General features: G+C 43.9%; 1 protein-coding gene across 3 annotated transcripts; it reads left to right on the top strand.

Annotated features, from left to right (window-relative positions):
- Positions 1-15: 15 nt before the first annotated feature.
- Positions 16-16,468, top strand: PRDM4 (PR/SET domain 4). 3 transcript variants are annotated; one of them, XM_017737780.1, is made up of 11 exons: positions 16-205; positions 1,319-1,452; positions 2,109-2,294; positions 4,311-5,105; positions 8,251-8,400; positions 9,589-9,728; positions 10,465-10,550; positions 11,942-12,069; positions 12,617-12,931; positions 14,090-14,258; positions 15,284-15,836. In XM_017737780.1, exons 1-11 carry the CDS (start codon positions 156-158, stop codon positions 15,591-15,593), a joined length of 2,463 nt encoding a protein of 820 aa, XP_017593269.1. In that variant the 5' UTR covers positions 16-155; the 3' UTR covers positions 15,594-15,836. The 3 variants fall into 3 exon arrangements, with proteins under 3 accessions (XP_017593269.1, XP_017593268.1, XP_008634610.2); XM_017737779.1 differs by lacking the exon at positions 16-205 and having other exon boundaries at positions 236-1,452; positions 15,284-16,468; XM_008636388.2 differs by lacking the exon at positions 16-205 and having other exon boundaries at positions 238-1,452; positions 9,610-9,728.
- Positions 16,469-16,650: the final 182 nt, after the last annotated feature.

The following is a 16,650-nucleotide window of genomic DNA, read 5'->3' as shown; positions in this document are numbered from 1 at the left end:
GCCCCCGGCCGTGCAGAGCCGTCCCTGGCGGCAGGCAGCGGTGGGAGAGTGCGTGGTGCCAAAGGTGGCCCGAGCCGAGGTGGAAGTCGGCGACTCCGTTTGCGGCTCAGCCGTCCGGGTGGCAGGTGGTCTGCGAGGAGCTGCGAGTGGACTCGATGTTCCTTACGGCCCTCTTCCAGGCTAAGATCTTGTGCTGTTCACTTGTGTGAGTTCGGTGGATTCGGCTGTTTTTCCTGGATGAGTGGTACCTTTCCATATCGGAGTGGCAGCCCGAGCTCCAGCTCTCCATCAGTACTGCAGAGCTTGGGCCTGCTGCTGGCAAAGGCCGTGTAGGAGGCCTGGGTCAGCCGGGAGGATGTTGTGTGTGTGACTGCTGAGGGGGAGCAGAGGGGGTCTGTCTGGCCCTAAGAGCTGCTGGTTAAACCTGGCGTGTGGGTAGGAGGGCCAGGGTGGGCACAGCATAGGTCAGGCAGGGCTTGAAAAGTTGTGACAAGTGTGAGTGGACCATGTCTCCCTTGGTGTCCCCATCCCCGTGGACTGGTTTGGGCTGCACGTGCAGCTTGAGACCCCAAAGGACTCATGTGCTCCAAGCTGACATGGTTTCTACCAAGGCTGGGGATTTAGTGTGTTGGGTGGTTCCTGCAGCTCCTCGTGTTGTGTGTGCCCACTTGAGCATTGATCGCTCTGAAATACCATGTCATCCATGGTGCCAGTTTTTAATGCGATGGGAGCGTGTAGAACCAGACTGAGGCAGTCTATTGAAACTGTGCTATGGCTGCTCTGCAGTGGCACCTCTTATCACTATCGGCCTGGTTCAAACTGACGGTGAATTAGAGGTTTTGTGTCCATTACCAGTTGGAAGTGATCTTTCCCCCAGAGTCTGGGTTTTGAATGTGGATGTGGTGTCCAGAAGTCGTGAAATACAAATCAGGTGCTGTTGTCTGAGTATTTGTGACATTCAGCTTGTAAATGGATCTGTGTTCACAAGAGTTTAATCACAGTGGCTTTTACTACTAGGAGTAAGACTTTGTTTTCTGGATGGCAAGGAAAAAGCTATGGTCTGATTTGTCTTTCTGAACTGTTTTTTAATCCTGATTATTGCTGTCTAATATGATCAATATGTATTGACCATGATGTGGTGACAGTGTGAATGGCTGATGTGTTTTATGCATAGCTTTTTAAGGCAGGGTTTTTATATGCCAATACCAGATTTTGAGTTTGTTTGCTCAACCCTTCCTCCCCACAGTACAGTCAGTAATCAGGAATGCTTTTGCATCTGTTTCTTCTTCCTGCTCCCCTCTCTGTTCCCTGTCTCCAGAATGAATGAAATGAACTTGAGTCCTGTAGGGATGGACCAGCTGACCTCCTCCTCTGTGAGCAATGCCCTGCCGGTCTCGGGAAGTCACCTGGGCTTGGCAGCATCACCCACTCACAACGCCATACCAGCACCAGGTAATGGGGGAAGGGCCCACAGGGGGTATTGCAGCTCCTCCTCTGTGTTCTGCTGTCACAGCAATGTTCATAACTGGGCAGCAGTGCCTGCTCTGATAGCAAGTCATATCTTAGGTAGTGAAATGATGTAGAGCTGGGGAAGGGGAAACTGTAAATTGTTGTTTATGTGAGCAAAGCAAAAGGCATGAGTGCTTGTCAGGCTTACACCTTAGTGGGAGCCTCGTTTTGTTCTAATGGGGTGATTTGCACTGTGGGTGAGTAGTATCAGAATCCTTTGAAATCAGAACTGTAGCTGAAAATCTGTCTCCATCTATGTCTCATTTCTCTCAGGTGAAAATAATAATTTTTCACCTGTAAAGCAAACCTGTTTTCATAGTTCTTCTTTCCAGGGGCTGCACAGACAGAAGTCTATTACAATTGTCAAGTACAAGCAAGCCCTACAAAACATACCCAGAATGATCTAGCCATATTCAGGCATGCCTCTCAGTGCTGTGATAACTGATCCCTTCTTTGATGTCTGGCACCTTACTTGGACAGTACTATGCTGTATTTCCGTAGGGCAAGAGCTCCTGGGGAATTAGTAATGTCTTTGTTAGCTCATGTGTTCATAAACTCGGGTAGTTCCACTGAATTTAAGTGGGCGTTTTCTCTTGCAGGCTTGCCTGTTGCAATTCCAAACCTGGGCCCCTCCTTGAGTTCCCTGCCCTCTGCTCTGTCTCTGATGCTCCCAATGGGTATTGGGGATCGAGGAGTGATGTGTGGTATACCAGAGAGAAACTACACCCTACCTCCACCACCATACCCTCACCTGGAGAGCAGCTATTTCAGACACATTCTACCTGGTAAGTGCTCTGGCACTGATGGATGGGAACAGAAAGAGAAGCTGTTTTAAGAGCTGTCTGTTTCTGTCCTGAAGCAGGTGTGACTGATAGTTTTGCAGAGCTCTTGTTTCCCTGAGTTTGTCTGGAGACTGTTGTATCATTTACGCACCTTTATTTTCAGGTATCTGTTTCTATATTTGTGTATGAAAAGAATTGGAGGGCATTTTCTGTTTAAACCTAACCTTTGATTGCTCCTCCTGCTTTGATTTTAGGATTAACAGGAAACAAAGCATGCCTGGTTTCTGTCTCCAATGGCTTGTAGCTTGAAAGTTGCTTCTATTTTTCTTCACCTGTAGTCTGAAGCAATATTTAATATGTGCATAGTGGGAGGTCACAGTAGTTCAAAGCTCAAAGAGGGCAAGACATCAGCTGTGGCGTTGGGGACTTTCGCACCCATTTAGCCCATGGCACAGTTTTTCTTCATTTTCCTTCAAGGTTGGCTTCCAAAGGCCTGACGCACTGACTTCTATCTTGATTCCTTTCTCACACGTGCTTTGGAGTATAAATGTAGAATTTTACGTGTTAGTGTATGAAAACACAGAAATAGGAGCTTTAAATGCAGTCCTGGTTTTGTTTGGTAGCTAAGTTTCACAGGGTGCAAGGCGTAGTTAAACTTCTTCAAGGTGACTCAGCAAGTGTTGTTGGTTCAACCTGGGTTAGGAATAAACTGTAGCAGCCCGTGCAGCTACCTGTTGCCTGATGGCTGAACTTTCCAGCTGCTTAGGAGTAACCTTTCCTACTGCATTGCATGCCTGCCTGTTTAGTGGCCAAAGAGTAGACAAGGAGACTGTGCACGAGGACCAAAGGTATTTGCCATTCTTTTGAGCTGGAATAATCTTCCTGTGATGTTTAGTCTGGTGTTTCATAGGGTTCTTCTGTCAGTCACCTTGCTGCCTTCAAGGATCCTCCGTGTTCAAGCCACAAGGCAGCATTGCATGCAGAAATATTTGATGCAGCTGATTAAATGAAACTGTTCATGTTTTGGCTACTTGTGCTGCAGAAAGAGTCTGTGCTTGCATCCTTATAATAACAAACATATTTGAATGGAAAACTCTCACAGAACAAGTGGCTCATAGGGTTGAAGGCTAAAAAGAAACATGCTGACTCAGATCTTGCAGAATCTGCAAAATCTGCCTCTGTCTCTGCTGGAAATAATGTTTCCTTGAATGTGCTGTTGTAGTTCTTCCAAAGATTTTTTTGTTTGTTTTTAGTATGTAAATACAGTTTAGTGTTTCTTCATATCATAAGTTCAAAGGTTGTTTGATGTTGAGAAGCTTCCCAGAACTACCAGAAAAGATGGTAGGGTTTCTGATTTAAATTCAATCAAACTATTGTTTTAGGAGAAACAACATGCTTTCATGTAAGGAAAGATAGCAGATGACTCATGAAATCTGTGAGAGAACTTGTGTTTGTCCTTCAGAATTGCAATTGATGACCTCTGAGATGGACAGTTGTGCCACTTCGTCTTAGAGGAAGGAAGTATCATTTTAAAACTTAAATGCCTAAGCAAAAACTGTGTGTCTTGGAGAATTGTTTCTGCTTCTAGCAAAGATGAACCAGGAATTACCAAATTATAGATTCCACTAGCAGTCCTCCATCCTTTGTGAGCTATTTCTTGGGAATGAAAAATTAGGCCTAAAATGTGAAGAGCCTCATTCTCATTTGTCTTTGTACTGAGCAGTCTAGGTGGAATTCTGCCAGAAACTTGGCTGTTTAGACTTTGAGATTTAACTAGAGACTTGGTCTGTTGGATGGAGGCTCTGAATTAGTTGTTGAGTGGTACTTTGACAAGAGTGTTTGGCTAGCATATGTTTGTGAGCCATGTTTTAGAATTAGTGGATTTTTATTGGAGATAATGTAGAGAACATGTCTTCAGGGATCTGGGTTTCAGTGTACTGTGCTTTTACTGATTTTTATTCAAGATTTAAAAACTGATGTGATCTCACTCCCTTCTCTTTCTCTCTCTCTTCCTATCAGGTATCTTATCTTACTTGGCTGACAGACCGCCCCCTCAATACATCCATCCCAACACTATAAATGTTGACAGCAATCCAGCATTGTCAGTCTCCAACAATCCCTCAGCCCTGGATCCCTACCAGCCCAGTGGGACCGTGGGACTGGAACCAGGGATTGTCTCCATGGACTCCCGCACAGTGAACACACACGGTCCTCAAAATCTGCATCCTGGTGACAGCCACGAGGTAGCGCTGGATACTACAATCACCATGGAGAGCGTTTCCAGGGTAACCAGCCCCATCTCTACAGATGGGATGACAGAGGAGCTTACAATGGATGATGTAGCTGGGGATCATGCGCAGATCCCGAATGGCTCCCGGAGCCACGAACCTTTAGCCGTAGACACAGTGGGGAGTAACTTGACGTCGGACGCTGTGGGACACGGCGGTGTCATTCCCATTCACGGTAGCACTTTGGAACTCCCTGTCGTCATGGAGCCCGACCACATTGCCGGGCGGGTGACAGGGATATCGGACAGCACACTAAATGACCCCATTCATACTGTGGCCATGAGCACCAACTCCGTGAGCGTGGCGCTCCCTACCTCACACAACCTCGCTTCCCTGGACTCAGTAGCCTTGCATGAAGTGGGCCTCAGCCTGGAGCCCGTGGCGGTGTCTTCCATAAGTCAGGAAGTAGCCATGGGGCCAAGTCATGTCGATGTGTCTGCAGACAATCTTGCCTTTGTACCATCATCTCTGCAAATGGAAGACTCCAATTCCAACAAGGAGAACATGGCAACCTTGTTTACCATATGTGAGTGGACATTTCCTGCTTTTCTGGGGTAGGGTTTGTCATGTAGCTATTGTCTGGTATGGCAGGACTCTTGTTGCAAGTCTTACAGATTTACGGAGTAAAAACCAGTTATTTAGCAAGTCCAAAAGTTGAAACATCTGCAGTGCCAGATTAACTGTGCTGAAATAACAGTAGTTGGCAGTAGTAGAAGACGTAGTAGGATGTTTTAGCATAATTCTCTTTGTATGCATTTCCCATGTTGCCATGAGGTTGGAAACTGAATCTTGATGAAGCTCTTGATTTGGTGGATATGCTTGATATCCTTTGCAATGAGACTTCTGTTTTTTTTAAAGTCCCATCACAAGTGACTCTTCTTGCTCCATTAAAAATACACAACAAACATCACCACAAGCCACACTTTTCATCAAATGGGTGTAATTGTTGAGTATGACATTATGTGATTTTGAAAAATTTTTATTAAACCATGAACAATCATCATGAAAGTGTCGTTCTCAACAGGAAAAAAAAGAGCAGAGAGGGAAGGAACTTGATAATATTTCTAATTATTCTCATCAAAGGACTTTAGTCCAGAGGTTAGTGGATCTCATAGGAAGAGAGGAGCACTGGGTATTGTACTGTCAATCCTGTTATCGTTCAAGGAGTGGTGTTTGATAACCGAGAAGTTCGCATTTGCTGAGAGAGAGAGATTTGAACTTTCCCCTGCAGGATGTCTGGCTTGGTGCCAGTGAAGCATAAGGCCAGCTTTTATATTCATTTTTATTAGCTGTGGTAGCATTGCTGAGTTCTGCTCTTCATCCAGTCTGGCCCTACAACTGCCAGAACCTAATGCTTTGCCTGCAGAACGTATTTTAAGAAATTGAAAGATACAGTGCCTTGGTTAACAAGGGGAGAGGTGCAGTTTAGTGCCAAGTACCTAGTCAGTCAGACATTTGGATTAATTTATTAAGGTTTCATTCTGTGTGATAAAACTTAAAATCAGGTGGGCATAGAACTATGGTGAATTTGCAACTCCTCGAGGAAGAGCTTTACAATTGATGCACTCAGAGGTTCCTACAAGCATCTGTTGCATGCTGAACAAATAATGATCCAAATACTGTGATGTCCAACATGCTTGTGGTGAAATGACTTCTCTTATTCTCCTAAAAGTGAGATGTGATGTGCCAACTTTTTGTTGCTATACTTAACATAGTCCTAAGCTGTTCTCCAGACAATGCTCCCCTATGGTAGGATATTAAAATGGCTGCTGCGTGCCTTGTGCTTGCATGTGATTTGCAAAACAGATTCTTGACTTGGGGAGGTTTAAATTTTAACTTTTTGTTGTTGTTTTTAAATTTCACCTGAATAAACAGGAATATGTGTCTAGACAGGTAACAGCAAGGACAAGGAGTTGTTTTAGAGCCCCTTAGTGGTTTTTCCTCACTGAGATGGCAGAAGTCAGGGCCTTTTTCAGAAAACTTGTTACTGTTCTTAAGCAGGAGATAAAAAGTGCGCCTTTGCTACAGTCCCAGATGTTGGCAAAACTTTCAAGAAGTTGTTTGGGGTTTTTTTTTGTCATCTTTGTTGACAGTTCTGGGTATCCAAATCAGAGAAGTAATCACTGATTTCTTTTTTTTTTTTTCCTTTTTTAAAATTATTATTATTATTATTATTTGGTAAGGACAGTACATTTCTCTTTCTGTAGAATGTGAGGGGTTTTATTTTTCAACTTCTTAAAAATGTATGAATGGTTGAACTTCTCCACGTGGAAATGTCCCATGCCTAGAACCTTTCTTCCTCTGCCCCTCCTTGGAGCATGTCCACAGACCCAGAGGGGGGTGTGCTAGGCAGTGCTTAAAAGCAGCTGTTCCACATAGTGGTTCTCATTACTCAGATCTGGCTGTTGTTCTTGCTTTACTGCTACATGTCACCTGTGCACATGAAACAATGCTTATGTAGGCCCTACCTAACAATTTTTGGAGTACCTTCCTATCTGTTAATGTTGTAGTTACTCAAACTGTACTTCATATGAGGTACCCTAGTACCATGAAGGAAGTATCTGGAAATTATCGTTAAGCATGTAAGGATGGAGCTGCTGTTTAGGCCTGCTGAAGGCTACTTCTGTGATAGGTCTTTTATACAGGAGCTGGATCATCAAGAGGCCAAAGAAGGTCTTAGTGGAGATCCTGATTTATTACTTGAACATCTTTCTTCTTCAGAAGAATAATGATTTATCAGTAGAGTGGTTGCTGAGTAGGTGTTGGTTGCTCCATCCATAGAGAACTAAAACAACATAGTTTTTCCAGATGAAACTGTAATGCTGTAGAGAGCATTTTATGCTGTACTTTCCCCCAGATTTATTAGACTGAAGACTTTCACTGGTTTCTTTTATAACAGTACTTCTGCTAAATGACAGATTGGTTAAGTGATGCTACTGATTCTTCCCGGGCTTTTGTTTTTGTTGCATTCAGTGGCATACTCACACTGCATGAGTTTACTGCAGTGAGACCTTCAAAAGCAGCAGTGAGGTCGGGTTTTTGCTGCTGTGATCTACACACTGTCTGAATTTAAATGGAGGTAAGGGGATTTGTGGTTCAAATTTGAAAAATTTTAGAAGGACAACCTTACTGATCCATCTGTTTGGATATCATCGAAGTTCTACATGCACGAAGTTTTCTGGTAAATTCCAAAAATGTAACCAGTGAGAAGGTCTTTGGTTTTGTTTGTCTTAGATTTTTCTGCCAGTAGAGTTCATTTCACTTGTGATCAGAGTGAAAATGGCTCTTCCATCACCAGCATTACCACCAGCACTGGGGAGGCTATCATCCATTTTGCAGTAGCTTTGATGAAGAGTGGGCTCTGTCCTATTGCTAGATTTGCCTGAAGAGATAGTCTGGAGTCTGGGTCATTAATTTACCATCAGGAAGGTAGGTGGAGATGCTCACATTTGATCTGAATTGGATAGAAACAGTGACATGTATGTCAGTGCCCACCTGACTGTAACAACATGGTCCATATTCTTCTGAGTAAAAGCTAGTAAGTGGCCAAGTGGAACCTGATAGAAGCAGCCTCTGGCAGGAGCTGAGCTGAAGCACTTCGGTAGGGAGCTGATTGCACTGTAGGAGCTGTTGTATGTTTTTAATGCCTGCTGTCCCCTCCTGTCCTGCAGGGTGCACACTGTGTGACAAGGCGTATCCATCAGACTGCCCGGATCACGGGCCCGTCACCTTTGTCCCCGATAGCCCAATCGAGAGCCGAGCCAGGCTGTCCCTGCCAAAGCAGCTGCTCCTCCGGCAGTCTATCATGGGAGCTGAAGCAGGTAAGGATCGCATTACTGTGCACTTCCCTGCAGCAGTTCAAAATACACTCACTGCCTGAAATCCAAAACCGTAGGGAGATTAATGTGGGAAAGAAACACCGCAATAGAGAGATGCTTCCGTCTTCTGTAATCACCCTGACTTACATTAACCCAGAGCTCCTTGTGGTCTGGTTACTGCTTACACTTCAGCTGTACCATAGGGCTGCTGCCACAGAGTGTGGCACTTCATATGGTCAAGCACAAGCAAGGTATGGTGTTTATTTTTATTGTGCTAAACAGCCCAGGCACAGCTTTGATAAGAAAACGTTGCAGCAATTGCAGTTTGGGGGAAGGTAACAATTAGAAGTAATAGAGGAGATTTTTGTCTGCTCGTTCATCAGCTTGGTTTGCCACCTTCTGGGTGCTCTCATTGGAGACTCATTGATCATGAGTGCCTCTGTTTTTTTCCCCCCTTTATTTGCATTTGGCATGTAGACTGTGACCTTGTCATTGGATGTGGACCTTGTTACTGTATTTCACGTCACTGTCACCTGGAAATCGAAGAGTACAGTGCAATACCCTAAGGATCTGAAGGCTAGAGAAGAATGTGATTATTGGCTTGCTCAGTGATGCTGCTTGTTGAGAGTAGATTACATCTGTTCTTTTCAAGCTGCACTAGTTTCCAGTTTATTCCTAAGAGCTATTCAGTGTATTCATGTAGACCTATATATACATATATAAATGTTTAATAATAAATAATATACACGCAGGAATCCCTCTGCCCATGACAGAAATACAGCTGCCTCTGGGGAGAAATGCAGAAGCTGCTTAACAATGCCCAGCAACAATTCTGGAAATTCCTGGGGATTAGGTAGGCAAAATGTAGTTACTGAAACTAGTATTTTCTGCTTCTGCAGAAAGTGCCTTGAGAACTTTAATTGGTCCAAGTGGCTAGGATGTTAGTTTTATAGCTTACTGAAAAGTAAATTACTTGCTTTTGACCAAATAAATATTTGTAATTCCACCAAAGCGGCTCCCAGTAGTGTCATGTGGTGGTGGTGGTTCTTGTTTCTGCCATAGGTGTGTTCCACATGTGAAGTAGAAGCTTTGATGATCTTACGCATAGATATTACCTCTGGAGCATTGTCTCATAAACCTCCCACTTCTTTATTATGCGTGATTAGTTGTTTAAATAATTGATTTCTTCAGGTTTTGGTCTTCTAATGATAGGTGTGTGGACACGAGAAACCATTCCTGTGAGGACTTGTTTTGGACCTTTGATTGGGCAGCAGAGCCATTCTCTGGAGGTGGCCGACTGGACAGACAAAGCAGCCAGTCACATCTGGAAGGTCAGTGGGTTCTGTGGCTCAAAGAACCTGCCACCATGCCTTTATCTGGTGAAAGTTACCACATGACAGCAACTTTAATATTATCATCCTTGCCAAAAGTAATGCAGTTTAATTGTTTAATGCTTAGTATCAGCACAGCAGAGCTGTATACCTTGCAGTATGCTGGTAGTCAGTCCTGAAGTACAAAAAGCTTCTTTAATGCATTCTCTTTTAAAGGGCTATATGTAGTTTCAGTATTTGTGTGGAGTTGCAGCAGAGACTGTATATGAATTACTAGGCAGCAGTTGTTTGTTTGTTTTGTGCCTCTGTTCATTGAAAGTTCCCCCAGGTGATGAATACTTTGTTTTAGGAAAGCAAATTTAAAGCTTTCTTTTCACCATCATTCAGTTTTCAGAAAGTAAATCTGATTTATAGAAATAAAACATGTACTGTTTGCCCAGATACTGTTATTCACAAGACTTGGTTTGTAAGAAAAGCAGCCAGATGCATTTCTGCTGGGAGCTAAAGGTGAGAAAGATGCTGATAAACAGCTTTTCTGGCCTCCTGGGTAGCAGAGGTCAAGGTTCCTGTGTGAAGGGAAAGTAAGGAGTGAAAACAGGGCTGTGGTGTTGGCAATGGCAATGGAGACTTCCTAGCTTGTTCTAGGTAAACACATCCTCTCTTAAAGAAAGAGGCTGGCTTTCACTGCATTTATTGCTGTGTTTTGTCCTAAGATTGCATTTTTTTTTCGTGGTAGATCTATCACAATGGTGTCCTGGAGTTCTGTATAATCACAACTGATGAAAATGAATGTAACTGGATGATGTTTGTACGCAAAGCCAGGTGAGAGCCACTGGTACTGTGCTAAGTAGCTTTGAGTCAGAGCTGCAGGCTCGTAGGAAGCCCTGCTGGAAAATGTGCACTGCTGCACTGCCTGCCCACATGGGTAATGAGCTCAGGGCCAAGGGAGGCTTCAGGAGTTACCCGGTGGAGACAGTGAAACACAACACCCAGTGAAGAATGTTACAGGAGAACCGGTACACATGGTCATAGAACAGCCCCAAACCTGCCCACATAATTGTTTCCTGTGTTCTAAAGCTTTAAACCAGTTTTTTTTATATAGTAACTTAGTGTGTATTAGGTTGTTACTGCTTTTCCTCTGCCCCATTCCTTTTAGTTACATCTGTGAAATTGACATTTGATTGTCCTTTTGATTTTAATACTTTATTAACAAAGTGTCCCTGAGTTCTTTGGGCCAAGTTCCAAGCCCTTACAGCTTGTGAGACCTGTCCTTTTCAGTCTTTCTGGAGTCTGTGATGAAAACTATCCAGGCTGGCCTAAGTATTGCTCCATCCACGGTCCACTGAGAAGGCTGAACCTTTCCTATTTTCTGTGACAAAGTAGGTTTCTCCTGCAGTTCACTTCACTGTTCTCATATGTAGGAGTCAAGAAGCTTAATGTTTGATCTCCCACTGCAGTGGGGCAGAGCTTTTGCTGGTTTCAGATACTGGGAACAAACATATGCAAGATACTGCTTCAAAAGATGAATGACCACCTCTTGGAAAAGTTCAAGAGGACTTTTTAAAGATAATTTTGCTTTGAGACATTACTGATATTTTTTTCTGTCATGCATTCTCTATTTTTTGAGGGATGTATCTATCTCTATGAATCTATGTATATGAAAAATCTATGTATATGAAAGATACATAGATTTTTGTAGTTTCTTAGGAGATCATAAACTCACTTCTCTCAGCCCACTCCAATTTCTATTAATAATTTTCTCAGAAGTGGTGTGAGAAATGCATCATTCAGTGGAGCAGATCGGCTCTCAAGGTCTAGTGATTCTTTCCTTTAATAAAGACAGAGTGTCACGTGACAGACATGAGAGTTTTTATAATGTGCTGACAAGCACTGAGGTTCTCATTACCTTTTTATAGGAATTCTTCTTTCCCCTTCCCCTTTGCTTTCCCCTTTGCTTTCCCCTTTGCTTTCCCCTTTGCTTTCCCCTTTGCTTTCCCCTTTGCTTTCCCCTTTGCTTTCCCCTTTGCTTTCCCCTTCGCTTTCCCCTTTGCTTTCCCTTTCCTTTTCCATTTTACTTTCCCCTTTCCTTTTCCCCTTTCCTTTTCCCTTTTCCTTTTCCCCTTTCCTTTTCCCCTTTTCCCCTTTCCTTTTTCTCTCTCAAAAAGTCACTACTTCTGGAGGGCTTTTATTCCTAACTGCTGTTGTTGCTATAGGAACCGGGAAGAGCAGAACCTGGTAGCTTATCCTCATGATGGAAAAATTTACTTCTGCACCTCTCGGGACATCCCCCCTGAACACGAGCTTCTCTTCTATTACAGCCGGGACTACGCACGACAGCTTGGTAAGTAAGAGCTCATTTTATTGGTTTTGCAGGGAATGGTCAGCTTGAATTCCCTTTCAGTGCTATCTCTGGGCTATGTGACTTGGGAGTGCATTATGTTCCTTCTCAGTTCCTACTGGTGCATATCATAGGTTCCTTTTACATTTCATGACTACAGAGTACCATCATTTAAAAGAAACAATTCCCTATTTAATTCCACTGATCAGGAGTAAAAGATCACAGTTTTGAAGAAAAAGCATTTTAATTCTGTCCATCCAGGGCTAAGGGAGTTTTGGAGCTGAAGATGTTCCTGCTCTCCACCACCTTGGGTTGTGATAATTAAGATTTGGTGGAGCTGTGCTCAAAACTGTTCCAAAGTTTGGCCCCTCAAAACATTTCACATTATCTACCTGAAACAGTTGGAAAGCAACACCAGAGCTGAAAAGAACAAAGGTGAAAATCTCTGCACCTGGCTTTGCTACCACAGACAAAATGTTTATGTGGACCTTGTTCAAGCTCTGTTAGGTCTTACTGTGCCTCATTGCAAGTGATGCTTTTGTGCCCAAAGGTGTCCCTGAACATCCAGACGTGCACATCTGCCACTGCGGGAAGGAATGCGCTTCCTATGCGGACTTCAAGGCCCATTTGAGTAGCCATATTCACAACCACCTCCCCAGTCAGGGGCACAGCAGCAACCACGGGCCAGGCCACGGCAAGGAAAGGAAGTGGAAGTGCTCCATGTGCCCCCAGGCTTTCATCTCCCCTTCCAAGCTGCACGTGCACTTCATGGGGCACATGGGCATGAAGCCGCACAAGTGTGATTTCTGTAGCAAAGCTTTCAGCGATCCGAGCAACTTACGGACACACCTCAAGATCCACACAGGTGAGGGCTCAGGGCTTCGTACAGATGCCTGTGCGAAGACAGGGGAGAGTGTGAAGGTCAAGTTACAGGCCAGCAATAGACAGTGTAGATATTTTTGCCTCTTTTTTTTCAGTATTCCCTGTTGGGAATTACAAAATGCAAATTACAAAGCTGAAAAAGGGAATAAAATTGGGAGTTCAGTGCTCTCAAGTCAAGCATAGGAAGCTGTAGGCTCAGTACTCAGGAGTTTTAATGAACTGATCAAGTACAAATGTGGTATACACAACCACGGAATACTCAGTGGGGTGGGATTCAAGTGGTATTCAAACTTAGTCTGAACTCAGTAGCATGCTGGGGTTTTGAACTATTTCTGGCAAAGAATAGCAGAAGTACTGATAAGTGGAAAAATGGGATAAAACATAGAAGTTATCAAAGGGCCAGTGAGGCTTGTACCTGTGTGTTTGCTAGATAAGAGAATTTGTTTTTGTAGACAAAGGCAGTGCAGTGCATCAAATGTGATTGGGCTCCAGTAAGGCATCAGATACAATTCCTGTGGGAATCAGTGGAGACAGGAATGCACTAATGTACAGTAACTAGATGGTTACCATGGTTACTATTACAAAGGAAGCTACCATTGTTTTTACTGAAGAATTCATCTTGGATAACACTAGTCTTTTTAAGTTTTTGCCTGAATCTCTTGGTGGAAAAATGTACAGACCTGCTGGGGGTGTTTTGTTGTCCAGAACAGTTGGGGTGGACAAGAAGCAGAGAGCCTGCCTCACAGGAAAGGCTGGCTGACCACAAGCACTGGAGAAACAAGAATCAGTGGTGTTTAAAAGGACAAAGTGCAGAAAGGTGCATCACTCTAGGGCATCAGTAGTTTGAAACAGTATCGTGACTTTGTTTTTTTGGCTTGGGGGCATATGGAGTAGGGAATGAAAAGCTTTGGGAATGATCAAGTCAGATGCCTGGTTTTTTGCATAGCTAAATATAGACTGGAACTAAGTAGGCCTTTATGCTGAGTCTGAAGGAACTGCAGGGAAAAACAGGTCCTGTTCACAAATAATTTGCTTTTCTTCAGGGTAAGATTTAATTTTTCAGCAGTGGTCAGGCTTGTTTGCTTACTGCATTTCTTGGGGCACTGAGTGCCAATCTGTGGGTGTCCATGTGTGCTCCTAGGTCAGAAGAACTATCGCTGCACCCTCTGTGACAAATCGTTCACGCAGAAGGCTCACCTGGAGTCGCACATGGTCATTCACACTGGGGAGAAGAACCTCAAGTGCGATTACTGTGAGAAGCTCTTCATGCGGAGGCAGGACCTCAAGCAGCACGTCCTCACTCACACACAGTAAGTGACCTCACAGGAGCTGTGTGACTGGCCAGTGCAAGAAACAACGAGGCTGAACAGCCCGAGACACAATCTCTAGGTTGCAAATAGTTTGGCCTAGGGAGCATAGATGGGTTCATCCTCTGAAATGACAGAGAATTCAGAAGTCCGTGTTGCACTGGCTGCAGTTGTGGAGTTCTAGTGTTTGGAATATTTCAGTGACACAGTAAATTCCAAGCGTGCTCCTTGTGTTGTGAAATGGCAGTCTGGAGCGTTCATCATTTTGAAGAGAAAGGGGGTAGTTTGATTTACATTTCTTTGCTGAGAACTGTTTCCACGTCCCAGTGTGACCACAAAAGACATAAACTTCTCAGTGCTATTGTCACCGAGTACCTTGTTAGTGAACTCCACCTGTTTGCCCTCGGGGTGTGGTGCAGCTGTTCTCAGCCCTTTCCTCCCTGCAGCTCTCCTGCTCCTGTAGGCAGATCCGTACCCACAGCTCTCTGCCAGGCCAGGTCTTTTGCTCTGAGAATCTCTCCATCCTGTACATTTACTCCCAGTCCAAGGTCCTCCCTTAAATGCTACCTGCCCAAAGCTATGTCCTTCGCTTATTTCATTTTCAGCATCTGGTTTTTGTACTCACTTGGAATCTGTTGCTACTTCTGTCATGCTGCCTAGGAGACAGTGTAGTGCAGCCAGCACTGAGTGAGACAGACACAGACTCACTTTGCTGCTTGTTCCTACAGCCTGAGCCAGGAGCACTACTGCTGGGAGGTATTTTGCAGTGTCATTACAGAATTTGTTGCAGTCTGGTAAGCTCCTCTGCTTAGCATTTACAGACTGAGGGTTGTTAACATGCAGCAGCCTTGTTTCCTTATTTGTTCTTCCCTGGCCCCTCCCCGCCCCGCCTTATGTAGGGTGGGAAGGAAACTGACCTTTTCATCCAAGAGCAATATATCTGTCCTTGCTAAACCATGGACCTTAATCGGCATTTTAATACCAGCTGCCTTGTGGCAGGAGCAAACTCACTTTTTTGTGTCTTGCAGAGAACGGCAGATCAAGTGCCCCAAGTGTGACAAGCTGTTCCTGAGGACAAATCACCTGAAGAAGCATCTCAATTCACATGAAGGAAAGAGGGACTATGTCTGTGAAAAATGCTCCAAGGCTTATCTAACCAAATACCACCTCACGCGACACTTAAAAATATGTAAAGGCCCCACATCCAGTCTGTCAGCCCCAGAGGAGGAAGAAGAGGAGGATTCAGAGGAGGAATTAATAGACTCTATGAGGACTGAAGACTGTAGGATTAACAATGGAGTCTATTCAACAGGTGACGCTCTCTCTGGACACAAATGAAGAAGAGAGGGAAACTTTCTTGGATATTATAACTAAGGAAGGAAAAAACCCTCTTCCTTGTTTCCCCAGTCACCAGTGTATGTCAGGTGAGGAGTTTTCCTTCTGTTTTGGTCTCTGCCCTACCACCACTTAATATAATCTGTAGCCAGAACACTGAACAAGACTGGATCATGCACGTACAAGTGAAGAGTTGCAAAGAAGGAAATGTGAGGCAAGGTTTTTTTTACACACTCTGTGCATACTTCTTTTCCAAATCACTCAGATTAGTCCATCCAGTGCTGGGACACGTGACACACCTTGCATAGCCCTCTGAGCAAAGAGCCACAAACCAGAAACGTAGCTGAGGGATTGCAGTGACCTGTAAGCCAGCTGTCCTTAACTGCCCAAGCTGTGACATGAAGAGAAACAAACAAAAAATGGTGGTGGCCAGTGATGTATTTTAGAACTTTTTAACTGAAGGATGTGGTTTGGCACAAAGCAAAGACTTATCAATGCTCAGGTTTCCTTCTTAAAACAAAACCACCTGGTTTAAAAAAAAAAAAAAGGCCAGTGAAATCAGCACTTGGCAAACAAAGTAATTACCCCACTACAGAAAAATCAAACTTGGTTTTTGGAGAACAGTTATCGCCTCTTCTTCTCCCTCAAGTTCTCAGCCCATGGAAGCAGGTGAAGAGATAAAGACTGTATGAACTCAGTAAGATACAGGGGCTTACAGATGATCAGGCAGTGTTTACAGTATATGCTATTCCTTGTGCTGTAAACCTTTTACCACCTAAAATCATGGGAGGGTTTGCTGCTAATATTATTTATGGAATGAAGATTATTACATTTGGTTGTTTTCTTTTGAAATAATTAAAAATGTGGCTCTTCTCTAATGTTCTTTTTTAATATTTACATATGCTGAAAACATTCTATTTCTGACATTGATGCTATGAGAAATAACACCACTTTTTAATCATCTGCCTCTCCCAAGCTTTCCTGGGACATGGTCTGTGTAGGAGAACCTCCATGACCTGGGGCAGCTGTAAAGTTGCTGTGTCACTCCTCTGGCTGTGCT

The sequence above is a fragment of the Corvus brachyrhynchos genome, unplaced genomic scaffold, assembly GCF_000691975.1.
Source record: "Corvus brachyrhynchos isolate BGI_N302 unplaced genomic scaffold, ASM69197v1 scaffold56, whole genome shotgun sequence".
Taxonomy (NCBI): Eukaryota; Metazoa; Chordata; class Aves; order Passeriformes; family Corvidae; genus Corvus; species Corvus brachyrhynchos.
Note: the sequence above shows the minus strand (reverse complement) of the source record. Positions and strands in the feature narration are given on the sequence as shown.